Source organism: Coenobita brevimanus, chromosome 60 (assembly GCF_032717465.1).
Source record: "Coenobita brevimanus isolate Jiangsu-jjx chromosome 60, ASM3271746v2, whole genome shotgun sequence".
Classification (NCBI taxonomy): domain Eukaryota; kingdom Metazoa; phylum Arthropoda; class Malacostraca; order Decapoda; family Coenobitidae; genus Coenobita; species Coenobita brevimanus.
Genome location: NC_137013.1, coordinates 1,984,516 through 2,012,487, shown reverse-complemented (window position 1 = coordinate 2,012,487; position 27,972 = coordinate 1,984,516). Strand labels below are relative to the sequence as shown.

The 27,972-nt window shown below is 42.0% G+C and overlaps 1 protein-coding gene across 1 annotated transcript in view; it reads left to right on the top strand.

Annotated features, from left to right (window-relative positions):
• The window catches only part of LOC145403091 (putative E3 ubiquitin-protein ligase HERC1), a 597,230-nt gene that overhangs the window by 350,943 nt on the left and 218,315 nt on the right, over positions 1–27,972 (top strand). The window contains 9 exon segments of the mRNA XM_080274923.1: positions 911–1,121; positions 9,338–9,560; positions 11,756–11,916; positions 12,022–13,748; positions 14,635–14,787; positions 17,276–17,445; positions 24,668–24,827; positions 26,336–26,476; positions 26,931–27,052. Coding sequence (XP_080131049.1) covers positions 911–1,121; positions 9,338–9,560; positions 11,756–11,916; positions 12,022–13,748; positions 14,635–14,787; positions 17,276–17,445; positions 24,668–24,827; positions 26,336–26,476; positions 26,931–27,052 — 3,068 coding nt within the window.

Sequence of the window (27,972 nt, the reverse complement as noted above, 5' to 3'; positions counted from 1 at the left end):
TAGCACCTGTCTGGCAGCAAACTCTCATCCCTTTTCTGTCCAACTCTCTAATGCAAGAGTTAACCGTTACTCCCAGTCTTTCATTTATGCAACAGGTCAGCTCTGGAACTGTCTCCCTCTGTCTGTATTTCCTGCTGCCTATGATCTCCAGTCTTTCAAACGCAGTGTGTCCAGGCATCTCAAAGTGATCGGATCTTGAATTTGGCTCTCTATTGTATTTTGTTATTCTCTTGGAGGGAACTGTTACTGCAGGCTCATGGCCTTTGGTTCCTTCTTCCTAAAAAAAAAAAAAAAAAAAAAAAAAAAAAAAAAAATTAGTTGAGATTGAAATTAGAAGCCCTTGAATGTTGAAAAATATATGATGCAGTACATGCTGATTAGCAGGCAGAGTCTGTGATTTGTCTGTTGCAAACCTGAACCCAGAGAGTTTATGATAAGAGAGCCCTGTTGGGTTAAGATATTACTGTACAGTACTTTCTTCTGTCCCATATTCTGCTCTCACTCATTTCACCCCATATCATCACCAGGAATGCTGGACCTTTTTAATATTACTTTTAACTGTGGCACATGGTGATCTAGGTCTAGTGGTTAGAAGGTCCCCATCAAAGTGACTCCCATGAGGTGACTGGGTGTTTTTTTTTTTTTTATTATGTACTGTAATGCCACTTAAGGGAGTAGGCTAGTCTTCTACCCTTAAATGTACAGGACCACAGTCTCTAAACCTGGGGCCATACACTTCAGAGGATGGTTGTTGTCATGTTAGCTGTTAATTTCTTATCATGTTAGCCTTTAATTTCTTATTATTCTTTATTTATTGTCTACCAGGAGTAACCTCCTTTTTCATCTCAGGCCTTGGCCCTACTATCCTGTATATGTCCTCACTTCACTGTCTCCTTGTTACCACCTACAGGTATACCATGAAGTGATGACTGGATGTTTTGGGCTAGAAAGTTTATGGAGTAGCAGCAGCTATTCTCTGGTTCGTTCCCTAGAAGCAACACATTATTTAGACGGCATCAGGGCAGCCAGCGCCATCACCCAGCACCGTGTGGCCGCCACAGTACATGTCATATACAAGCATCTCGTCTCATCACCTCTGCTCCACCACCATCCTGAAAAAGGTACACGTGTAGTATCACATGTCAAAAGTTTACTCACATCTTCTTACCAATTGTGGTAATGGATGGGGTTCCATGATGGCATCTTATGTGATAGCAGTATGAGTGCAGCAGGTAGTTAGGACAAGGTTATGATGTTGCTAAGAATGCCAAGATTTGGTACAGTTGTAGGAGTAGTTAGAGATCAAAGAGATTGATTGCTACACTACAAAGATAGACTTCCATGCTGGGATGAAGATGCAATCATATTCAAAAGTGGAACACAAATAAGGGGCAGATGGAAAGACTTTTCAGAAATTGATTAATGGGAATGATGAGAGCAGAACAGGTAAACATGATTGGATCAAGTGGTGCTCAGAGATGGAAGAATGTGCCTGAGACTGTGGCAGTGTCAGAAGTGAGAAATGCCTTGGAGATGTTGAAGAATGGGAACACAGTTAGTGTTGCTGAAATTTGTACAAAAAGAAAGAAATATTGTGTAGAGAATGCAATGAACTCTCTGTAGGAAAATGGAGCCGAGCCTGATAGAGTGGAGTTGTATGAGTGGGGTGGATGAAGGCCATGATTGTTCCTTTTTACAAAAGTATAGGAGACCAAAGTAAATGGAAAAATTTTAATATAACAAATCTGCCAAGTATTATGAAATAAATGTATGAGTAAGTAATTTTAGAGAGGGTAAGGCAGAAATTAGAATGTACGGTAAGACGGAATAGGGTACATGGGTTTTGAATAAATGTGGATAAAAACAAAAATGATGATATCTAGGGCAGGTGGCAGTACTGTCAAAGCAGGAATGTGGCCATGTACAGTTTGCCACAAGGGTGTGAGAAATTGCTGCATCTTGAGCAGTGTCTGTGATAAGTGGGTGCATAAGAGGTATAGTGGTATTAGGGATAGGCTACAAAATAATGCTGATTTTGTGTGTGCAGTGTGTAGGGGAGAGCATGTAAAAACAGAGAGGTGGGGAAGAATTGACCTTGCTGGAGAGTCTTGAGTGTGTGGGGGAAAGTTGTTGTTAGAGACATGATAATTATTATGTGTTGGAGGTAAGTATAAGGAGTGGTAAGTGTAAGGAGTGGTTGGAGATAGCTCAATAGTACAAGTGTAAGGAGTGGTCGGAAGAAGTTTAGGGAGTATTTGCCTCTCCTGACATTGAGAGGGCTCTCCCTCTATGCTAAGGGATCCTTGAATGCAGCATATATTAACCCTTTCACGTCAAGGGAGGAGCTTAGATTCCGGCTGTGCACATAACTCTTGCTCGAGAGCTTTCTGAACAGTCGCGTAGAGATATTTTACTTCTAACGCCTGTAGGAAAGTTACTATTCATCATAGAAAGGCCAATTTGGGCTCATTTTGAAGATGAAGACTTTTGCTCTGTCGTACATTATCCAAAAAGACAATATATACAAAATAAAATGCAAAAAAAGGTGAGTAGAAGTTAGCTGACATGCTAAATTTTTACGAGTAGTAGTTAGCTGACATGCTAAATTTTTACACTGTCCTTAACCCCTACACCGCAGGCTTGTTTACCAATGACTTGCGTGTGCCGCGGGGTTATTTGGGCTCCGACAGACTCTCAAAAAATATTTGCCAAAAATCAGTTATTAGTCCTAGAATAATAAAATTACATATGCTTATGGCACATACCTTCAGCTTTCTCCTGGAATGATTGTTGAGCCTTCGTCAGTTACCGTAGGACTTGTGGAGACCTCTGAAGTAGGGTAACGAAGTCTCCACTTTACACTTCCCGACAACCCGTAATATGATTACCACAGCCAGATACAAACACTATAAACACTATTCTACAATTTTCAAGTAGTTTGGGATCCATACTAAAAAAAAAAACACTGTGAAAGCAATGGAAATTACGAGCGCGTCTGATCGTCGCACTGGCACTAGTTCGCTCTTAGTAGTCTGTCATTTATTATTCATAAAACCCCTCACACTTTATATTTCTATTACTATATAACACTTATATATATTTACAGTCTTTATTCATAAGTTTCCTTCAGTAGTATTAGTTTATTGTCACTGTAGGGATTCAATTTCTTTCAGTAAAATACGTAGCATTCACTTTCTCGTCCTGTATACTGGCATTGAGAGTGAATGTCACTTTCATCTTCACTTTCATAACTCATAGCATTCAGACATGCTAGAGTGAAACTTTCACTTTCATTACTCCTAGGGTATATACTCGTATTCTTATAATACTACTCATTTACATTTCTATTTACGTTCTCTATTTTATTTACGTTATTTACATTTCTATTTTATTTACACTGTGTTGTGCACTGTCACTTGAAATAACTTATAAAACTATTTTCCATTGTTCACGTATATTTACATTCATTACTTTCACTTGCTGTTTACACATTATTTACACATTATTTACAATTCCACTTGCACTGTTTTACTCAATAGAAAGATCGTAGTCACTCTTTTATCAATTGTCAGCCCTTTACCTCTTTCCACACGAGGTTTAGTAGGGGGTAAAGGTCACAGGGCCATTTGCATGGGGGTGAAAAAAGGCCTTGAAGTCAGCAAGAAGAAACATACGTACTCTCGCTTCGGAAGTTGAGAGTAACCTGATAACGGAGGGCCAGCTGGAGGCCTGCTAAGGGGTTATTCAGAGTTACCAATATTACTTCTTGAAACAGCTAAGTCTAGCACTGATATGATTGGCAGGAAATCTAGACAATACATTATAAATTTGGTAGTTCCAGGTAATGTAAATATCACTTAGGCTTCTCCCTTCCCTCCTTACATGTATATTTATTTCGAAAATAGATTAGAGGCCTACTTGGGAGATATATATTCAGAGCTACCAATGTTAGATCTTGAAACATCTTTGTTTAGCACTGATATGATTGGCAGGAAATCTAGACAATACATTATAAATTAGGTAGTTCCAGGTGAATGTAAATATCACTTAGGCTTCTCCCTTCCCTCCTTACATGTATATTTATTACAAAAATAGATTATAGGGCATATTTCAAGGGGAAAAAAACAGCGAAAATTAGCGAACGAGTGCATGTGAGGTGTTGTCAGGTGATAATTAGCCAATTCCAGGTGTTTGGCACTCTCACTTACCTTATTTCTTTCTTGTATATATTATTTGGTATAAGAATAGGACATAGGGCTTATTTCAATGGATGAAATCAGTGAAAAATTCCAGGGAAGATTTACTTAGCGTAGCACGACCGGGCAGGCAAGAGGATAGGGTAATGGAGGGGGGGTAGGGAGGGGAGTCAAGAATGGGGAGAAATGGCTAAATTGTCAACAATGGATGGGAGTACAGATGAGATTAGGAGTGCTGACTAGTGTTGGACATTGGCAGTACTGATAGATGATACAAGCCCCCACTTGGAAGCCCGGGTGAATTCAAAATAACACAGAATCACAAAAGCAACGCCCCGCGGTATGATTCCTTGCTCCCAAGCGTCACGAAAGTGACGCCCCGCGGTTAAGGGGTTAAAAAAAATATTCGCCAAAAAAAACTATTCAAGAAGTAATAATATTTTTTGCTTCAATACGTTGCAGAATAAATTTCCTTTCCGATAATGCATTATTTGTTGTATTTTCTTAAATAATAACGTCGCATATATACACGAGGAAAAGGAGCATAAGTGTTCGGCGGGAGGTCAAGAGGTGTATATCCTACCTATGAGGAACCTCACACCACACTGAACCAGGCAAACCAAGTGAGCATGCATGCACCAGCTGTGGCAGGCTTAGTTCCACCCACTTTTGCCTGTCATCCAACAAAAATGACAACTCCCTAAATATTTCTTTAGAGATTACATTGGATGACGGGCAAAGTCGTCATACTGACGTCAGAGGTTGACAAACGCATGACGACGCAGGTCGTCATTGGTATGTCTATGGGTTTAGTGTAATGCTGTGCAGTAGAGAGACTGAGGGAGTAAAGAAGGATATCCATAGGCATATATGTACAGACATAAAAACGATTAGATAGATGTATAATGCATCCTTGAATGACAGGCCGGGGGGGGGGGGGCTAGGATTATAAATGAAGAGATGAGAGGAGTGATGAGACTAGAATGTGGTAGTATTTTAATAAAAAGGGGTAGATTGAAATGGTTTAGGCATGTAGAGAGAATGGAGGACAACAACTGGGTGCGGAGGATGAAATGTGAATGTTGAGGGTGGAGTTGAGGCTGACTGAAAAAGACTTTGGATGAGGTTATGCAGTTGAGCTTAGAGATAAGGTACAGAATAGAGGCTGCTAGAGATTGAGCAGCTTGCAAACCTGCCGTTAGGTGACCCAGGCCAGTGCCTGCATGTAGAAGCCTTTACAAACAAAATAGAGCAGTGGTGAGTAAAGTACAGTACAGGGGTTTCCAGGATGGTGGGGGATGTGTGGATCAGAGATTTCTGTCAAGGCAGGTGTTAAAGTTGTGTAACAAAGGTTGTATGTTTTATATATATAACACTTGTAAATAGCAAATATGTCTGAAAGAAGGGGATGCCAAAGCTGTCTGCATGGTGTAGATGGAAAACTAATCAATGCTGTAAGGAATTTCTTTCATAGTAGTGGAGCATATCTAAATGTGGCTGTGTGCATGAATGTGTATAGACCAGTCAGTTTTGGAGTGAGGCAGGGGTGTGTGATTCCCCATGGTTGTTACAAAATACCATATGGATGGCGTAAGAGAGAGATCAAAAGTAGTTCTGTAAATAGGGATAGTACAAATGGTAAATGGTAATGGGTGGATTATTTCAAATACAGTATCATGTATGCAGATGATGCTGCTTGCTTATTTTGAACAGAATCTCTGCTGTCTGGTTTAAATGTTTTGTGAGTGTTTGGCCTTTTGGTATAGCATCCAGTTCTTAGAAAACATCTGCTGTACCATGACCAACTCCAGTGCAGGGATTTGCTAAGAGGAAACATGGTGTCATTTTCAGGTACAGGCAGCCCCCAGTGGCCGAATGACTGATATCCGATATCTCGCTTATCTGAATTGCATTTTTTTTTTCTTCTTCTTCTTTTTTCCATTAAAGCCATTCATCAGTATCAGGATTCCCATTCATCCAATTTTCCCTTCATTGTTATTTATTATTTTTTTTTTATTATTTTTTTTTTTTAAATACAGTATTAACTGCTTGATGCAAAGAAATGTCCAGCTAACTCCCTTTAGGCCCTGTTCACACAAAGCGTTTTTAAATGCGGCATCTACCGCCAGGGAAATGCAGTGGTAGACGTGCGTTTCCCTGGCAGAAATAATCAACCACATGAAAACCTCGAACCACTGAACAAACGTGCTGTAGGAAGGGAAATATCGGATCACGCGTTTGGACCAGCAGTTGAGAAAAACGCGCGGTAGCGTGTGTACAGTCCAGTGCACTACCATAGTCTTTGTTAACGCATGTTTAAAAACGCCTTGTGTGAACAGGGCCTTAAAGTGTGCCTGTACTTTTTTTCTTTTTTTTTTTTTTTTCTCTCACCAAACCCTTTATCCAGCTCAACATTCCAGTTTCTCTGGGAATACCCCTTTGTGAATATTTGACATGGCCCCAGATAACCAGTGTGGTACTGAATGTTATTTGAATTCTGTTGAAGTAATTGTGCTGCTGTAAGTTTATGATGAGTCATTTATAACAGTAAGTACACTAGGATCTTGCCAGTAATGTCTAATTGGTGCCAGAAAAACGCCGTTATTAGCGAAAACGTTACTTGCGTGACATTAAAATACATGTATAATGGGTTTATTGGTGCCGCCACCCCACGACTTTTACCCATTTTTCCCATTTGCAGCCCTCCTATCACTACTTTTTTTTCTGAAATAATAAGATTAGTTGTTAAATTTTCATGAGTATTATAAAATTTTGTGGTAGGTGGTGGCGACCATTATCCACTCACTTGATGTAGTGCTGCCTACTTCTTCCTTAGCCTGTATCATTCTTTTTCTGTGCCTACCCTCCTCTCTTCCTACTTCTCCCATCTTTCCTGTCACTTCTTATTGCCCTTCTTTCCTTTACAGGTGGCTTTACATTGAGTGACAAGCCAAATGGTTTCCTGTAAGCCAAGAAACCATTTACAACGCTGGGTGGTAACCATATAACCAAACCATACGTGTTCCCTACGTGTCAACAAGTGGGTTGGTGGAGGGTTAGTGCCCGTCCCCTGTAAAACAACTAACTCAAAGTCAAGTGGCCACCCCTTATGGGATTGTGGCGTCTGGCAATAGATAGATAGATAGATAGATAGATTATAAAACTCACCTTAAATGAGTTAATAAGGTGTTTGGTGTGATGAGTATTTCGAGGCCTGTGCATGGAGGCTACTGCGGTTACCCCCTGACCTCTCACTGGCCTCATCCCCACTCCTGCCTCATTTGCCAGGGTCGCCTACTTCAGTCAACAGATCATCAAACCCCACAAAGTCAAAATATTTAGGAAAGTCCCCAGTGTCATCAGTGTCATCATCTACTCAAGCCCTCTCTGTTTTTCTTCCTTGGCTGGCTGGCATTGTGAAAGAAAGCGAGTAATGAGTGACTGATGGCAGGCATTCACTCAGTCGTGATACTGTTTCTGGCATTTTCTTGAAGTCTGATTTACAAATCCAATCATTAGTCACTTATTCTGATGGCTGCTCTCTCTCCATCTCAACAGACGTGAGTTGTGGCAGGAGTGCCGACCACGCTTGTTTAACAGTTGCCAATGTCGTATTATTCCAGGCTTTGACGAAGAAATTTATGGCCTGTCAAATGTTATATTTCTTCCAGACTGCAGCAACAGTAATTATGGTCGGGGTTGCAGGTATGCCAGGTGGAGCAGGTGAGTCAGGTGGGGCTGTGGAGGTGGAGGGGGAGGCAGCTGGTGAGTCAAGTGGGGCAGTGGAGGTGGAGGGAATGGTGGCAGGCGAGTCAGGGGAGGTGTTGAGGGGAGGATCCTCCATCTCCTCCTCACTACTGCTCACATTTTTGGCAATTTCCTTCACCTCTTCTTGTTTGTCTGTTTCATTCCTCATCTTGTTATGGAAATATTTTTAGTATAACAATTTGAGATTTCTGAAATAACCGTTATTTATGTGAATCCAAATGTTATTATAGAAACTGGGTATCTATTCTAACTTACCGTTATTGCCGAAAACATTATTGTCAAAGTCGTTATTGGCAAGATCCTACTGTACTTGGAGAAAAGTGATTAAAGTGCATCCATCCATCCATCATCCAGTCCTACATTGCCCTATGAGGAGCGTAATAGCCTGGGGCTATACAGTTGGCCCCGACATTTATGATGTGAATGACCAGCCTGACACATCCCTGAGTGGCATTATATGAGCAGTCAACCCCAATCACCCCTTGGATATAAACCTTCACCAAAATCACATATGAGTAATCCATTATGGCCACTGGACATAACCACATATAACACATGTGCAATTGAGTGTTGTCTGAATTCTTGTGCAAGTATTTTGCTGCTGGATGTGTGTAATGAGTATTTTATAACTGGACTTGTATTCTGCATTTAACTAAGCTTATATGAGTACACCTCCTTGGTCACCTAACATAATCCCATAGAATCCATGTTATAACCCCGTCAGTTTCCAAAACGTCACCATCAAAACTAACTTTATTTAACCTAACCCCTCCAGACAAGAGGGCTGCCTGTATATAACTCTGTGAGCAGCATTGTTTGTAAGTAATAGCAGACCAGAGTAAAGCTATTGTTGTTCATAGAGGTGATTTTCTGTTATGTTCTTGTGAATGGAGAGAAACTTGAATTGGTGCAAGAATTCATATAGTACCTTGGTGCAGTATTACAAAAGAGATCTAAGTTAATACAGGAAGTGGAAAGTAAAATTCTTCAAAAAAGAAAGGTGACTGATGCTCTGAAGGCCTCAGTATGAAACAGTGGACTGAGTATGGAGGCTGGAAGAGCATCTACTAATATTGTTGTTGTGACCTTGGACTCATATGGGCATGATAAGAATGTAATGTAAAATGCCTTCATATAGTATGCAGTAACTATTGTTGTTTTTGCTGCTTAGCCCTGGTCTTCCTAACCAAGCAGACCTATGACCAACAGATAAGCAACCATCCTTGTTGGGTTGTCCCCTTGGTTCTGTACACCATTGATGTTTTATAGCGTTTAGAGTAGTGTAATATGTGCTGTGTAGTGCTCCATGTTGTGTGTTATGTTGTTTATGCTGTACTGTAAAGCATTAACACATATTCATTCACTTCCCCCAGGATTACGAGAACGTTTGTGCCTTCTGACCATTTTTGCCCTGAGTGTGAGGTATGAGGCAGCAGACTTAAGTCTGGCAGTGTCAAGTGGTCTGCTTGATGCTCTGGTGGGAATGTGTTGTCCTCATGACCCTCCTGCCCTACGCCACACCCCTCACCCTGCACCCTCAGATCTCCTTCCACATGCCGCACACACGCTCTTCCAGATCATCACCATCTTGACCGGGTGAGTAATTATTTAGCTTATTTTGTGGGTATGGTATACTGATTTTGAACCTGGGATAACATCATTTTATCCACTAATTGACAGTCCTCTTCATTCATGTCAGTACTGTCACCAAACATGTGAGTGTGTTAAGACTGTCAAGTTTACCAACTGCTAGATCACTGCTACACATTGATGCTGTTCCAGGTTCAGATGTGGAATCTTCCATCATCCTTACTCAGAATCCCTTATTTGCATAGGCACTATAAGTGCCTTTGATTGCATCAAAGACAGAATTCACAGGAGAAAGCTCTTTGAACACTGTACCCACCCTCTGTGCCAGTAGAGGTAAGTCAATCGCATTTAACCCTCTATCAGGTGTAGGGGTCCGTGGTTAGGCTACTATACACAAGCAGAGCCAAGGGTGGATGGCCACCCAACGTCCCTTGGTGGCATTAGCTGTACAGCATATATTGAACAGGGTATAATGCAAAATTTTCTAGAAACTTCTGGAACCTAATCTATCTATCTGTCTATTGCCAGATGCCTTAATCCCATTCGGGGTGGCCACAAACAAATTGCCTCCACTTCGCCCTGCTTCCAGCTCACACCTCCCTTTCTCATATTCCTCTCCACTCCATCCCTCCGTCTCATCCTTGGCCTCCCCCTCCACCTCACTCACATACATTCTCCTCGTCAGTCTCTCACTCTCCATCCTCTCCACATGGCCAAACCACGTCAGTGTGTTTCTCCTAATGCTTCCTATCACATCCACACCACAACACTCTTTCACATCCTCTTTTGTCAGTCTGTCTCTCCATGTGACATAATCAAGGGATAATTTTGAGTAAAACTCTCAGCTATTACCGAGGTGCAGTTACAGATGATCTAATTGATGGTTAATTGAGGAGACCATAATTTTTTGCTCATAAACTGATGTGGGATTGACTCAGTTTGTTGGATGAATTTTGGATGAAGTGCTTGATAAGGATTTGTTGTCCCTGTTCTGAAGTTGACAGACATCAAATGAATTCTAATAGGTTATTATGAAACCACATGTGCAAGATATGCCAGTGAGGTGGGACTTAGATTCCCGGTGCTTGAATGGTGAATGAGTAAGTGTGTGGCCCATTTCTGTAGGCATGCTGTTGATTAATTCTCCCACTATCATTTACTTTTCTTTTCCCAGCTTTCTGGATCCTTCCTCATCATATCTGTTGGTGGGAAAAAGAGGCATTGATGATGGTGATGATTATGATGATTTAAAAAAAAAAAAAAAAAGTGACTCCAGGACAACTTAATAATGAATCACAATCAACTGTTAAGTAAAGAACAGATGTTAACAAATCTATCCATCCATCTATCATCCAATCCTACATTGCCCCATGAGGAGCATAGGAGCCCGGGGCTAGGCAGTTGGTCCCAACATTTAAGATGAGAATAAATGTTAATTAATCAAGAGTTTAGTAATGAAAGCAATGCAGAGTGAAACAACTTTGAATGAGGGTTACCAAATGGTTTATTTTTACGTAGAAAGTGTGTTCTCAGCTTCACATTTGTAGTCTGATGTTAATTTAGTAACCACGTTTTTTAAGTTCATGGAATCTTATCATTCCCTACATGTGCCCTATAAATGATACATTATTTAACCTTAAAGCATGAGTCTTGATATCAGAGTGCCATGAATTTTGAAATGCAAGAATTATACTTACAATTGGAAAAGGTGTTTATTAGGGAGATACAGCAGTTTTACACTATGAAGGCAGTCTGAATCAGGATGAAGTTGTTTATCTCTCTAATAAACAACTTCCCAAAATAGGTATAGTATCATAAGTCCTTTCTATGCGAGTGATGTGTTCCACAATACAGTATAACAGTTTTTTTTTTTTTTTCTTTTTTTTTTTTTTTTTTCCATACAAGTGGTCCTGTTGCTTGGGGAAAACTGTTAGATCAGTTTTACAAGTAACAAAGATATCTTAACAGACAATTCTTCTGTAAATTCTTATGTATGTATAACAGAAAAGAATTAGGGCTAACTACAGTTCATCAATTCTAATTTAAAGGTATTCTTATATGTTTGTTGCAAGGATTGTGCAATGCCATTGAGTGTGTTGTTATTTAATGTTAATATGGTGTCCCTTTAAACATTTATGAAATATTATTTACTTTGTTCTAAAATGATCAGTAACATGAAATTATTTTTGTGATTGTTTTAGATACTATGCAAGTGAGATCAGTGAGTGTGTACTGAGACAAGTGATGACACTTCTGTACCTTCAAGTGGAGGACCTGGCTCACCATATTATCAGGGCCAATGAAGCTGCTTGGGCACCCCTGCTTCATCCCTCACATCCACAGGACCCTTCACAAACTTACAGTTCTTCACAGATGCAAACCCAGGATCCATCATATCCTCATAACATCATACATGCACATCACCTATCACAAACAGTCATCCAAGACTCCTCACATTCAAAGGCAGAGGAGGAGGAGGAGCAGAAGGAGATACAGCATGAGGAAGTTGAAGAGAGAGACACTGAAGAAATAGAAGATAATGAAAATGAAGGAAAAGAGAAGAAGGGTGGGGTGAGGAGACTGGGGTTGCGGCTTCCAGGTTTGAGAACACATCACAACAATAACAACAATGGGAGTGGTGCAACAAGTGAGGCACGGCGGCGCAGACACCTGGAGGTGAGCTTGGGCAACTTACTGGTGTTTGTGCGGCGCCTGTGTGTCAACCCAGGGGTGCGGACAGTGGTGGGGCAGCAGCCATGGGTGAAATTACTACTGTTGGTGACGGGGGAGCAGCCTGACACACACCTCCCTCAGGTGGCTAGTGTTCGCACCCGTGTCTTGGCTCTGTCCTTGCTGGCCTCCACTTTGCCCAGCTCAGATCTGGACCTGGAGACTAGAGAGCAAGTGGTACGCCAACTATTTGTGCAGGTGGCAGCCAACATGTGGGTGATTCCTTCAGCCCAGGCGCACCTCAAGGCACAACAGCTACTGGCAGAGCTACAGCGTCACCTCGTGAGATTAGCCAGCCCAGACCCTACTGAGGAGCAGTCCAGGCCTGCTTCCCCAGATGACAACCTTCCGGTGCAAGAGGTTGGATTTGACCCTGATAAATGTGTGTGTTGCTCAGTTGAAGGTGGACATACACTGGTGCATGGGCCAGGTGGGCGAGGCTATGGCCTTGGCACCACCCCTATCACTGCTGGCTGCTACCAGTGGAAGTTTCTCATGGTGAAGGAGAACCGTGGTAATGAAGGCACCTGCGTAGGTGTGTCCCGTTATCCGGTGCGAGATTACTCCCACCGTACATCAGGGGACATGTGGTTGTACCGAGCATACTCTGGAAATCTTTATCACAATGGTGAACTGAGTGTGTCCTTACCAGGTTTTACACAAGGTGACTATGTTACTGTGGTGCTGGACACGGAGGCACGCACCCTAAGCTTTGGCAAGAATGGGGAAGAACCACGCTTAGCCTTTGAGAATGTGGAGGCGGGAGAGCTGTACCCTTGTGTCATGTTCTATAGTACCAACCCTGGAGAAAAGGTTAAGATGGTTGATATGCAGGTTAGAGGATCTCCACGTGACCTCCACCCTGGAGATCCTTTGTGTGCCCCTCAGGCAGCTGTGTTGGCAGAAGCTCATGTTGCCCTTCTACGATGTCTGCATGAGGCCCCATCCTGGACACAGCAGGTCAATGACTGTCTAGTTGAGCGACTCAACCAAACCAAAGAACTCATACCACGCCCCCATGACCCACATGAAACAGATACAACCAAGAGTGAGTCAGAAAGTGAGGAACTTATTTGTGAAAGTGAGGCAGGTGAGGGCCCAGCTGGAGAGGGGAGTCAGGCTGGGGATGAGCCAATTCTCACTCTGGATGAGAGACTTGAGCAGGAAGAACGTGCTAAGAAGACCCACACCGGATCCACATCTGATGAGGATGGCAGCAGCACTCCCAGAACAGACCCTGACCCTGCCCCAGCTGCACCATCTCAAAAACAGGACAGACATCCACGACACAATCTTGTGTATGAGATGAACTTGGAACAGTTGTGCAAGGAAGTGTACCCTGCACTAGCTGTGTTGGGGGGCGTTGATAGTGGTCTTAGGGTTGGCAGTCAGTGTATTCAACGTGGCACTGGGCGGCGAGCCATGGTTCTTGGGGCCCTCAGACAAGGGCATCCTACAGTTAAGGTAAAACATAATCCCCTCACTGTATGCCAACTTGTGAATTATTTAGATTTAGGCATTTTTATGTGTTGTTATACTGAGAAAGTATGTGCTATTAACTGTCATTCCGCTAAACCCCATCAGTTCAGTAACTTAGTTCTTATTTTGTTCTTGCTACTCTCAAGGATTCTTTGCAGCTTATGAGAGAGTTTTGGAACTGGAAGGGTTAGGTACAACCTTCATTAATACCTTCATTCTCCTAAGGTGAACAATATGGTTTTGTAGCAGTTAGACCATAATGAAAGGTATCATCCTTGCCCTGAAATGGGAAAGACCCATGCATTTTGTTATACAGTGTCACAATAAGAGTGCAATACATGCATTATTACTAAAATTGAGAGTGCCAGGGTTTGAACAGATCCCCAAATTTTCAGTGACACTTTCTGAAGCATGTGATGATGATGAAATATGTTTGTCCCTTCTGTATTGTTATTCAGTGATGTTGGATGGAAGTTCACATCTGTTGACTACATCTGTTCCATAAATGAACATGAAAAATTAGGGATATGCTTGTACTGTATCATTGCATGCTCATTTTTAATAACATCGTTGATATCACCAGACTGTATGCTAAATTGTGAATTTTTCCTACATACACATTTTCTTACATTGACTTCTCAAGAATGCACTGTGTACCAATTGTCCCATCAGTCCAGTGATATCTTTTTCAGTTTAATCTTGTTTGCTTCCAAACAGTTTTATTTAGCTTAAGACACCAGTCGAGTGAAGGAATTAATGAAGCCTCCAAGTAATCTGAAGGTCATAAGACTATAAAGAAAAGTAGCAACATGACTGTTTTGAGTGTTAATATTGTGTCTATATTAAGTTGTGTGGTGTGCTGTTTGTGCAGGTTCAGTGGTGTGACTGGGACCCCAGCCTGAGTGATGTTGGAGCAGCACAGCTGGAAGCAGTGGAACCACCTGGCTTGGATGTGGCCAAGGTTACTGGCATCACTGCAGCTGTCATCACTCAGCTGGTCAGGCTTGCTGGACTCACACATGAGGTCAGTTACAGCTCAGGTCAGCAGTGCAACATCTGTGATTCTATTCGGATGCTTTGTCAGATCTCTTCAGTGGACACAAAAACCTTCTTTAACCCTTTAACCGCGGGTGTCATCCCAGAATGACATTGCAAAAACTAGACCAAACCGCGGGTGTCATCCCAGAATGACATTGCAAAAACTAGACCAAACCGCGGGTGTCATTCTCGAATGTTTGTGAATATTTTGAATACCGCGCGTTTTTTCCGTGCGCCAATTGTTTCAACGGAGAGTAGCTATTAAGTTCTTTCACTCCAGCCGACCCCCACCTCCCTCCTCCCACCCCCCTGGCCCCGACCTCCTGCCCCCCGGGCCCCCCACCCCACCCCTGACCAAACACGCATCAGTATCTGTCCAGCTGTGTGAGTGACAAAACCGCTGATATGGCAGTGAAGTGCCGGCAATTTCAGTGCCTTTTACCTGCCTCAGTGAACACAGAGTGGGTGTTTATCGTATGTGCAGTGTTCATATATGTGTATAGTATTATTATCAGAATGAGGTTGGCATTTGGTAATGGTGTGTGAGCGAAAAATAGTGATTTTAGATCGCTCACTTCTAATGGCACTGCCCATCCAGTGATAGTCAACGAAATCATGAAACCTACATCATTGCAAAGCTGAAGGTTAGTACTTTCTAATGGTACCTCATTTTCCGCTCTAGATTTATTCTGTGCAGAGTTATAAAGGTTTAAAGCTTGTTTACATTTTGGCTGGAACCCCCGCGGGAGAGGCCAGTCGGGGCAAAACAATGCCCGCGGTTAAAGGGTTAATGTAAACTTCCATTTACTGAATTTAAGTTTTTATGAACATTTAGCTTTCAGAACCAGTCCTCTTCTATAAGGAATAGGATTAGCATTTCCTCCTCATCCAACTTCACTGTACATTCAATGCCTTCATTTCTCTCAAAGACCATAACTTTACTCCATACATTCACCTTTAGAGTCCATTTCTTACACACTCTCCCAGACTCATTCACCATGCCTTGCAGCTCCCCTTTACTTAACAATACAGTATCATCTGCAAACAACAGTACAGGGAATTTCCACTCTCCTCTCTCATTTGGGCTGCTCCAGCATCCGCTGCCCTACCTTGTATGTCTGTTATAACCCCATCCTTATACAGATTGAACAACCATGGAGACATGACACATCCCTGTTTCAATTCAACCTTCAAATAAAAAAATTCGCTCAGTTCACACCCCACATGAACTGCAGCCTTAGCACCCTCATGCACCCAGTGTGATCAACATCACTCTCCCCATCCTTGGGGAAGAGTTCAGCCCTGATTTCAGGGCTTGTAAGGCCCTGGTGCTAGTGCAGAGGGCAGCGGTACGAGGGGGTGCTGGCCTTGGGAGCAAAAGATGGACATCCACTCATGACTGATTCATGCGGTTTACTGATAGGTTGAGTGGTTTGGAGGGTAGAGTAGTTCAGTGTGAACTTCTCCCGGACCATCATTCCCTTCCCAAAATTGTTCACTGTTTCTTACAGATGGCACTGCATTGACGCCGCCAGCCACGCTACGGTAAAGCATTGTTTGACGGCAGCTGCCATTTAGTGATTAAGTTGATTATTGGATGTGGGTTTAGTGAACTTCAGGATATAACAGTTCACTGTTCCTCTCAATCTGTTTGTCATATAGAGGGTTGAATTATGAGTGGGTTTTAGAATTGGCAGGAAGGCAACAAAAGATTGCAAAGTTCTTTTAGCCAGGATATATAGGATTTTGTTTTAAAACCTACTTCTTGTGATTTAGTGTCTGCAAAGCTAGGAGACCCACTTGATGAAGGAGGTTCACAACTAAAGGATCATTAGTCTTCTGAGACATCGGTAAAGCAGTAGTCATCTCATCAGAATGGTGTATAGCATGTAGTCATGGTGGCTGGATTTGACCAAGAAACCCATTTTTGTGTGTAGGTACTGGAGAAGTAAAGTTAAAGATAAAAATGGGAGCAGATGCCTGAGGCAATTAGCTCTAGTGCTCATCTCTGTAATGTAGGCTTTTGAGCCTGTGGCAGGTTTTTACCCAGCATCATTGAATACAAGGCCACCTCATCCAGATTATCACAGTTACCTACCTGAAGTGCTACCCCAGGTACTCATTTTACCTACCAACCCATAAAGGATGTTTTGACACCTGAGTTGAGTGACACCTGCTGCTCATATCAGGATTTGAACCATGGTACCAACAGGCTGGCAGTTTTGCAGTCACCACCATTCAGCCACTATGGCTGGAGATGGATGCCTTTTTATGGTGACATCAAACTAACAAAGTGTCTTCATTGCTTGGCTGTATAAAAATCCCTTATCTCCCTCCCTGTCCCCAGAAGAAGAGTAATAGAATGCAGTAGAAGGGCAACATAAGCAAGTATTCTACTAGGTTCATGTCCAGGTATGTCAAGACTCACAATAACATTTGTATCTAACCTCTAGGCTGTTTTACAAATCCCACAGATTGACTTCCCAAAGGCGATGCATGGACACAAGAAAGATGATGGTGAAGCAGCAACAGCTTCGTCGGGCAGCCTAGTGTCTCCACATTTACCCCAGCCCCACAACCAGGAAGCTTCACAACAATACCACCCGACCAGTTACCACCTGCCGCACAGCCCACGGTCAGCAGGGTAGGTGGATACAGTCTGTTATATTTGTTTAACTTTCTCAGGTTCCTATGGACCATTCCAGAATAAAGTCAACTGACATTAATTACATAATTAAATAAAGTAGAATGTTGATTTAACACAAAGTAGGTTCCACAAGAGGTCTCCTAAAATTGATTTTTCACAAATTTAATGTTGTTTTAATGGAATGAAATAGTTTGGTGACTGAGAGAAATGCAGAATAGTAAAAATGATATTCCCAACCATCCCTTGTATATAAACCTTCACCGTCTCAATCCGATTGGAGCACAATAATTACCTACTAAACCACCAGTTGCCAAAAATTTGGTTATATGATTACCACCCAGCATAGTAAATGGTTTCCTGGTGTACAGGAAACCATTTGGCTTGTCACTCAGTGTAGAGTCACCCATAGGCAGAAGGAAGAGGAAAGAATGAAGGAATGAAAGACAGAAGAGGGAGTGTAAAGTCACCAGTAGGCAGAAGGACGAGGAAAGAATGAAGGAAAGAAAGATAGAAGATGGAAGGAAAGAAAGATGGAGGAGAGGACAGGGCAGACACTCAAGAGCAGCACTACATTGAGTGAATGGGGGCGCTCACCATCCACTCACTCAATGTAGTGCTGCTCTTGGGTGTCTGCCCTGTCCTCTCCTCCATCCTTCTTTCCTTCCATCTTCTTCTATCCTTCTTTCCTCATCCTTCTGCCTACGGGTGACTTTACACTCCCTCTTCTGTCTTTCATTCCTTCATTCTTTCCTCTTCCTTCTGCCTATGGGTGACTCTACACTGAGTGACAAGCCAAATGGATTCCTGTACACCAGGAAACCATTTACTACGCTGGGTGGTAACCATATAACCAAATTTTTGGCGCCTGGTGGTTTAGTGGGTAATTATTGTGCTCCAATCGGATTGAGCCGGTGAAGGTTTATATCCAAGGGGTGGTTGGGGTTTATTGCTCACGTAATGCCACTCAGGGATGAGTGAGGTTGGTCACTCTCATCTTAAATGTCAGGACCAACTGCCTAGCCCCGGGCTCTTACGCTCCTCATGGGACAACGTAGGATTGGATGATGGATGGGTGGATGGATTTTATCTAATAATTGCAAAAAGTAGAAGTCAGCATGATATATTAGCTCCATTCATTCCCTGCACTGAAGTTGGGAGGTGAATGGCATCGTTACTGTGTGGTATATACAAGTACAGTGCCTGCTGCCTCACATCACTTGCACTGCCTTATGTCATGTGCGCTGCCTTACGTCACATGCTGTCCCTTTGCTCCAGACTGGTGCCCAACACTTCAAGCTCCATTGCCACACTGCAGAGCAGCCAGGATCTTGATTTTCTGTTCCAGTGTAATTGATTGCCTTGATTTCTCGGTATTTGGAGTACCTAATGAAGTACAGTACTGGCTGACCTCTTGGACATAGTGGTGATGGTTGATGCACTCGTTGGTGGGGTTGGTGGTAGGGGAGAGTTAGTCACACAGTCCTGTATGTCTGTTCATTAAAGAACCAGCATGTGAACTGAGAAAACTTTGTGCAGAGTTGCCATAAAATCCACACTGGTTGTGACGTCATTATTCCACACGTGCTCATTTAGTTACCAGGATGACAGAGGATGTGTTGTTGGTACAACTAATATACAGTTTGGTATATTGTGAATACAGGAAGAGAGGGTGTTGGTAATGATGTCAGACCTATTTTGATTTAAGTGTAAGTGCATTAGATAATTAAGAGACTGTAGTCAATAATTCGGCAAATACCGATAAATAACCAGCCAAGAGACGAGTAAGCATATCCACATCCAAGTTTTCTAGTAGATCAACTGTACACGATTCACAGCATTGTTTATTCAGTATTTCTTTACCATTACAAAGTAATTGTGGACTGCTAATGGTTGGCATGTGCCATGCTCATAGTTATGTAATTTTTTCAGTAAGAAGTACAGTACTGTACAGGTAATCTCCTGATTATCCGGACGTCCATTATCCAAACATTCCATTACCTGGATGCTGCACTCTGGCTGTTAGAAACCATTGTTCGTACATTGGGTTCAGTAGGATACGTTTTTGGCAATGAGAAAGTTTGGGATTAAGGAGTGGCTGGTTAGAGTGGTTATGGCTTAGTATGTTGGTGCTTTCATCCAGGTGAGAATGAATGGAGGTTTGATTGATGAGACTTTCCATGAATGCTGGCATCCACCAGGGATCAGTGTTGAGCCCCTCATTGTTTATCATGATGTTTGGAGGTCTCTTCTGTGACTTCAGAAATGACATCCCCTGGGAGATGTTGTATGCCAGGGCTATTCAAGTACTTTAGGAGAAGGATCGGATTATGAAACTGAGATTGATAGAAGGGCCATACATTTATTTTAACACCATTTTTTTCCTCTGTTCAAGCAATGATACATACTGTAGAACAAAACGAAAAATTCATATATGGTTGCCCTTACATTTTCCGCTAAGCACAAAAATAAGAGGAAAAATGCAAAATTTTCTGTTTTATGTTTATCTGTTTATTTGCATTCTTCTGAGTCTGTCAAAGGGCCAAATAAAAATGACTAAAGGGCCAGATTTGGCTCTCGGGTTACCAGTTGAATAGCCTTTTGTATGCTGATGATTGGGTATTGACTGCAGAGAATGAATAGGAGGTGGAAGTGAGGTTTAGGATGTGGAGAGAAAGAATGGGGCATAAGGATTTGAGAGTAAATGCAGATAAAACAAAAATGTTGATATCTAGTGCTGGTGGTAGTACTCTACTGTCATAGCAGAGGGAGTGTGGCCATGTGCACTGCCAAAAAGGTACAGGAAGCAACTCCAGCTTGTGCAGTCTTTGTGATAAGTGGGTGCATAAGAAATGTAGCAGTATTTGAGGTAGACTGTGAAATAATGCTGATTTCATGTTGAGGTGAGTTGGGGAGAGCATGTAGATTCTGTCAGACATAAAAGGATTGATCTTGATGGTGAGACTCTTGAATGTATGGAGGAGTTCTGTTATTTGTGGGACATTGTATGTGTTGAAGGTGAGGCTGGAGCTCGCCCAGTGGCTAGGGTAAGGAGTGGCTGGGGGAAGTTCAGGGAGATGTTAACTCTCCTAACATTGAGAGGACTCTCCCTCAGATCTAAGGGATCTGTGTATGTAGCCTGTGTTAGGAGTGTCATGCTGTATGGTATTCAGACTTGGGCAGTAACAGAAAAGAATATTCATTGACTCAGATTTACAAAAATCACAATGGTTAGATGGATCTGTGGTGCTTCCTTGAATGAGAGGCCTGGTGGGGCTAGGACTGCGCTAAAAGAGTTGAGAGGAAGGACAGAATCTGAATCCAGTGCTGTTGTGATGAAGAGAGGTACAGGCAAACCCTTGGTAACGATGCAGTTGGTTAAGTAAAAACCCATCTCTAGGTGGGTATTGTATCTTGGGGTAGATTTAACATGTAAAGTACATGGATGCATTTTTGAGCCTTGGGTTTCCCCCCAACCAAGTCCTAAACTCACCCAAATGAGTCCAAAAAAAATGGCCTATCAGCTGTAAAGAAGCTAACCTAAGCCTAAAACCAGTGCCCATCTCGCTTGTATCCAGTCAAGGTCACTGGAGAATGCAATCTCTGACTTGTATTCAAACTCGGTAGGGAGGAAGCAGCAGCATTGTATACAATTCCACCATTAGATGGTCCCGGGACAATTAAATAAACTTCTGTCATGCATAATAATAATGTATGAATGATGCAGAATCGTCCAAGGTGCGAATTGTTGTGACAGAGAATCGTTGATGTTTTGACAGGGAATTCTCTTGACGGGGAATGCGATCCATGATGCAATTAGGATAGCCTTTTCAGTGGCTTCTCTTTATGTTGCTTTTGTTACTCTTCTAGTCACTGAGCTACTTTATTTTATTCTGTCTTATTTTCCAACATGCAACGTTGGGTCTGGTTAGTACGGTACTTGGATGGGTGACCGCCTGGGAACACCAGATGCTGTTGGCATAACGTTCTCCCTACGTGTCAAGTGGGGTTGGTGGAGGATTAGTGCCCCTCTCTGTAAAACAATTAACTCTAAGCCCTTGGCCACCCCGTTTGGGATACATGGCTTCTGGCAATGAATGAACGATGAATGTTTAGATATTCCTTTGTATTTGCAAAGTGTTTTCCCTTGAACAGCCCGAATGTAAACACATAATTTATCGATCGATGATGCGATTGGGATAGCCTTTTCAACAGCCCCCGTTTATGTTGTTTTAGTTACTGTTTTGATTGCAGAGCTTCTTTATTTTCCTCTCTCATATTTTTCAACATTTATTTAGAAATTTCTTTGTATTTTCAAAGCATTTTTCCTTGAACAGCTCGAATGTGAACACATGATTTATTGATGTCACAGTTTTCATCAGTGCATTAAATATTTACTTTCTAATGTTTTCATAATTATCAATATTTATTTAGAATTACAGTATTATTATGGATTCCATGATAGGTTTGATGTTCAGTGGTCAGACACAAAATATTCTTTGTTGAGTCGCCTAGTTGTCCACACTGTTTTGTACCTCATCTGATGGGCGAGAACCCGTACCCCAAATGACAATGTTCACTCCACCTATGACTAAAACACATTGATGTAAGTCTAAAAACAGTTTATAAATCAACCTATACACAAAATTTATGTCTAAAATGTCTTCAGAATCAGTAAAAAAAAAAATCAAAATCCATCGCAAAATGGGGGGTAGGCCTGCGATAGGCGGGTTAGGGTGGTATTTCTACCCTCATCACTGGTCCGAGGTATCACATCTAGGGGTATCGTAAATCGAGGTTCGCAGTGGTTGAGGCATGCTGAGAGGATGTAGGATGGCAACAGGGTGCGGAAGGTGAGATGTGTGAATGTCGGTGGTAGGGATGTGAGAGGTACAACAAAAAAGATCTGGGATGAGATCATAGTGTGTGACCTCAGGGACAAGGGACTGAATATGACGGCTCCAGCATGCAAGCATGCTGGAGCCTTTATAAATGATATGTTAACTTTAGACTGCTTTATTTTAGTGGGAATGTTTCAAACTGAAAATGTTAAACAGAACACCAGCCAATGAGAACAGTTCTCTAGAGGAGGATAGGAATACTGGTGACAGGGAGAGCTGAAGCTTCTGTTTCAAAAGCCATCAGGATACCCTGACCATACCCCTTTGCTAACCTTCCAGCGTGACATTAACATAAAGAGTAAGCGAGCCTACTCTCCCAGACACTTTTCTCGATCATTTACTACTCTACATTGTTTTTGTTTTGTTTATAAAGGTTCCAGCATGCTTGCATGCATCGGCCTTAGTCACCTAATGATAGCTCTCCATGCTGCTCAATCTCTGGAAGCCTTCTTTTTCAGTCCTTCATCTCTGACGTTACACTTTTTGACCTCATCCCAGGTCTTTTTCGGTCTGCCTCTTGCAACCTCACCGCCAACATGCACACTTCTCACTTTCTGCTCCCAATGGCTGTACCCCATCCTCTCCTTATGCCCAGACCATCTCAATCTTATGTATAAGTTACATAAATTCAGAGATATATAAAAACTAATTTCAAAGATAAAACTCTAAAAATACATATTCTGCCAATTTAAAATACAGTACATGCCAAGTCCTACTTCATTAGTCGGGCACCAGATGACGTCTGTGCACTTCCTGCCTCTCAGTTTGTTTTGTCAGTACAGATACAGTTATTGTTGTAGCAGGAGATACACGATTGTATTTTTCGTTATTTTGACCCTCAGCATGTCTCAGGTATGGAAGAGTAGTGGTGGTAGTGAAAACAGCAGCAAAAAACGGTACACTCTAATGATGGAAACAAAAGTGGACATCATTAAGAGAGTGGAGAGAGGAGAGGCATGTTATCATGATGACACACTGATGCACTGATGGTATCAGTGAGGGTGGCAGACAGCATGATAGTTGTTGGCTGCATGACTTCCACTCTGCATACATATATATATATATATATGTATATATATATATATATATATATATTTTTTACTTTCATGCATAAATAAAGTACAGTCTTTGAGTTTATGTTTGCTTATGTTTACCACACAAAAACAGTGATTATTGAGTGGGTATTGATTGTTGGTTAAAGATATTACACAACTACAAGAGTAAATACAGACTTACATAAAAATTTGACATATGTAAGAGCTGCAGGGACCAATTTATTGCGGTACGTAAGTTGAGGAGCACCTGTACATCTCAAGGATATACCAGTAACTTACTGAATAGAAGTAAAGCAGACATAAAACGTTTATAGTAAAGAGACTTAAAGCAATGAATAAGTAGGAAATAAATATGAAACCATCCCTTCAACATACTTTTTTCATACACATGGTGTTTTTGGTTATTGCCATCGTCTATCTATCTATCTATCTATAGCCCGACGCCCTAATCCCGCAAAGGGTGGCCGCAGACAAAACGCCTCCAAGTCACTCTGTCACCCACCATTTGACTCCCCTCCCCCCAGCTCACCCCCCCCTCCCTCATATACCTCTCAACTCCATCCCTCCACCTCATCCTCAGTCTACCCCTCCCTCTCCCTCCCTCCACCTCACCTACATACACCCTCTTAGTCAGTCTTTCATTCTCCATTCTCTCCACATGTCCAAACCACCTCAGTGTATTTCTCCTAATCTTTTCAACCACATCCACATCTACCCCACAACGTTCCTTCACTTCTTTATTCGTCAACCTGTCCCTCCACGTCACTCCACATGCTCCTCTCAAGTAACTCATTTCCTCTGCTCTCACTCTTGACTTGTTCCCCTCTTGCAAGGTCCACGCCTCGCTTCCATACGTCAGGGTAGGGATCACAATACCATCATGCAGTGACTTCTTAACTTCCATACTCACCTCCCTATTTCTCATCACTGCTTTCAGTGTACCAACAACCTTTCTTCCCTGCTGTACCCTTTCACATACTTCATCCCCCAAAGTTCCATCCTTACTCATCACACTACCCAAGTACTTGAATGCACTCACATTCTCCATATCCTCACCATCCAACCTCACTGCACACTCTGTGACTTCATTCCTCTCAAACATCGTGCAGTCATATATCCATGCTTACTGAACACTCGTGTATTGAGGGATGTCTGCACAGGGTTAGATATAACCTATGTTAATTAACATGAGATTCTTCCTAGTCTGAATGATATCATCTGGAGGCAACTACAGTGTACCAGTAAATTATGTTGTGTGTGTGTCAGAATGAGTGGTGACGGTCTGACGATGGATCTGCTGACAGACCAGCTAGTGACAAACATCATGGACCAAGTGACGGGGCGCACTGCAGACCAGCCCCTTGGCCACCCCCACCACCTCTACCACCACCACCACCACCACGCTGCGCATCACACATCACCAATGGTATGGGGAGTAACACACTGGATTGGTTGTGTTTGTGTGATGTTTTTACAAATAACATGTAATGTGCTGTACAGTGATTACTCAGTTTTGTGCACTTGGCTATAGCAGTTTTCATTATCACTACAAGATGAAAATCTGCACTCCTGCCAGTATCACACATTTTTCGGCTAAAAAGCTTTGTTATCACGCACCTGAGCCGGTTTTACTTGAAAGTGCTGGTTTCTGATGGCATTGAGGGATTCAAAGATGAGGTCCTACTCAAAGAGTTAATCGCAGGTGGTGGAGACCACTATCTTTCCACCCTCTAGTCTCAGAACCCCTTTTGTCAAGCCCATCTTAGGTCTGTCTATGGTACATGTTTCTTCCTTATTGTGTCCATTTCATCACATTCTGATACCTTAACCATACCTATGTTTGTCTCAGATACCATCCATAACAGTACGTTTTTATTTTTATCTGTCCATCTATAGTCAGACCCTATAATCTCGTAAAGGGTGGCCATTTGTGTCTGAGTTGTTTTACAAGGAAGGGCACTAACCCTCCAGCAGCCCACTTGTTGACATGTAGGGAACACATATGGGTTGGTTATATGGTTACCACCTAGTGTTGTAAGTGGTTTCCTGTCTTACAGGAAACCATTTGTCTTGTCACTCAATGTAAAGCCACCAGAAAAAGAAAGAAGAGTAAGACAAAGTGACAGGAAAGATGGTAGGAAACAGGAAGAGAGGAGGGCAGACAGAGAAAAAGAATGATAAAGGCGAAGAAAGAAGTAGGCAGCATTGCATTAAGTGAGTGGATGATGGTCGCCACCACCTAGGGCGTATAAATTGTTGTAAAAGTGAGAATTTGTTTTTGCGAGTGGAGTACCCAGTACTGGTTAGGATAAATTCCATAGGTTCTGTGCTTTCGTTATCATTTAGTTTCATTATTTATCACACACAAAGCTTGGTACCAGTGATGTGCAATAACCGAGGGATCATTGTATAGCCTACATTTTGTAGGTGTTATCATTAATGTCTCTTTGGCCACACTGATAATACCATACCCATTACCACCACATCACACATCATACACCACATCATACTAGTGGTATGTAGAAAAGCAGATTGTGTGTGTGTGTGTGTGTGTGTGTGTGTGTGTGTGTGTGTGTGTGTGTGTGTGTGTGTGTGTGTGTGTGTGTGTGTGTGTGTGTAATAAGGAAAAGAATAATGAAGAGAAAAGCTGTATACATGATGGCTGAAGGGAGCCACGACCAGAATGAATTGGACTTCTTCAGAATTGTATGTAAAAGAGTGAAATCTGCCTTAAAGGTGGCTAATAGAAATGAAAGAATTGTGGTGCTAAGATAGAGATTAGCCCAGTGGTTATTCTGTGTTGGCCATCCTCTCTCATTGGGTTTCTTGGAAGAATCAAGGCTTTGGAGATGTTGATTATGACTCATATAATGTATTTCTGAATATTCATGATGCGTACTTGTCATGTTTACCATTGACTGGTATACCCTTTAGGGTAGTGAGGTGAGCCAGGAGGAGGCTACAGCACTGCGTCTGGCCCTGCTGCAGAGTGCCAGCCTGAGGGCCATCACTGCCATCATGAACTGCCCACGTTATGCTGAAATGCTGCTCATTCCACGGGCTTCACATGATAAGGTTAGTTCTTAGTAACTAGCGTTGCTGTCATATGTCCCTCATATGTCCAACATCTTACAATGCTGGCAGAAGTACCAAAAAATATATGGGCAGATGGTTAGGCCTGTGTGGTGCAGCCAGGGTTCCTGGGGTTTGAATGATGTGTAAATGAATATTGGATCCATTTTATTGGGCATGTTGTGAATAGTTTGTCCTCTGTTGCACGTTGTTTTCTTTGCTTTACTTTCTAACCTTACATCACTCCAGCCTTACTTTGGAAAAGGAAGTTAACAAAATGATAATGATGTAATCAGTAGGATCTAATTGTGGAGTTTCAGCCTTGCTTTGGCATAGACTGTTACCCCTTACAACTGAGAGCTTACATGTAAGTGAATGAGGTTGCAAAAACAAAAGGGGTGGAGGCGAGTGGAAGTTTCTTAGTATAGTAGGATAGTGTTATAAGATTTTTTGCCAGGATGGAGGAGAGAAGGGGAGCTCAGTGTCACTAGTACATGAAGAAGGGGAAGTACGTTCTGCTGTGAGGCTGCTGGTCAGGTATATGGTGGCTGCATCAACTCTCCCACACCCACTAAAAAGGTAAGCATCTTTGTGTGTGTGTGTGTAGATAGATAGATACAGTAAGTTCCTGATTACCAGTCTTAATTCAGACAAAGCCATGTTGGATAATGCATTTTTTCAGATAATGCAGTGTTAACTCACCAGCCCCTCTTTGAGGAGCATAATCCTTTCAGAAACCCTGTATTGTACTATATAACTATTCAAACATGAGCATGAAAAAAAACAACATTGTCAACTATACTGTATTCTTAAAAGATTTTGTTGATTATTCCCATGTGGTTTGTGGTATGTTGTTGGTTAATGGTGTAAAAAATGGATAATGCATTAATTCATCCAAATTTTTGCCTGCTGATAATGATGTTTTACTAATTAATGCAGTCACATAATTGGAAGCTTACTGTATATAGGCATACCCCAATAACCAACAAATAAAAAAACAACAAGTGGTACCAGGCGCAACAAACCTCACCCGACAGCTGTTGTTTTATTGCTGTTTAATACAGAATCAGTACTGCCATTTAGTGTCAGAGTAGTACACAATTAAAGTCTAAGATAATGGCGCAAATGTTTTCAAGTTACACCCTCTGAAAATTTATGAACTTGCATTTGACCTTTCAGGGTCACTCAAGGTCAAAGGTCATGCTGCCAAATAAAAACCCGTATGTGACTTCCTATATCTTGATAATAGTAAATATCTGTCTTCAACAAGTTTTGAGATATAGTCCCCTGAATATCCTTGACCTTGAACTTGACCTTTCAGGGTCCTGTACAGTCAAGGGTCATGGTACCAATTAAAAACCTTTATGGGACTTCCTAGATGTTGATAATAGTAAATATCTCTCTGTCTTCAACCAGTTTCGAGTTGTAGCCCCCTAAATATCCACGACTTTGAGTTTGACGTTTAAAGTCACTCAAGGTCAAAGATCTTGGTGCCAAAT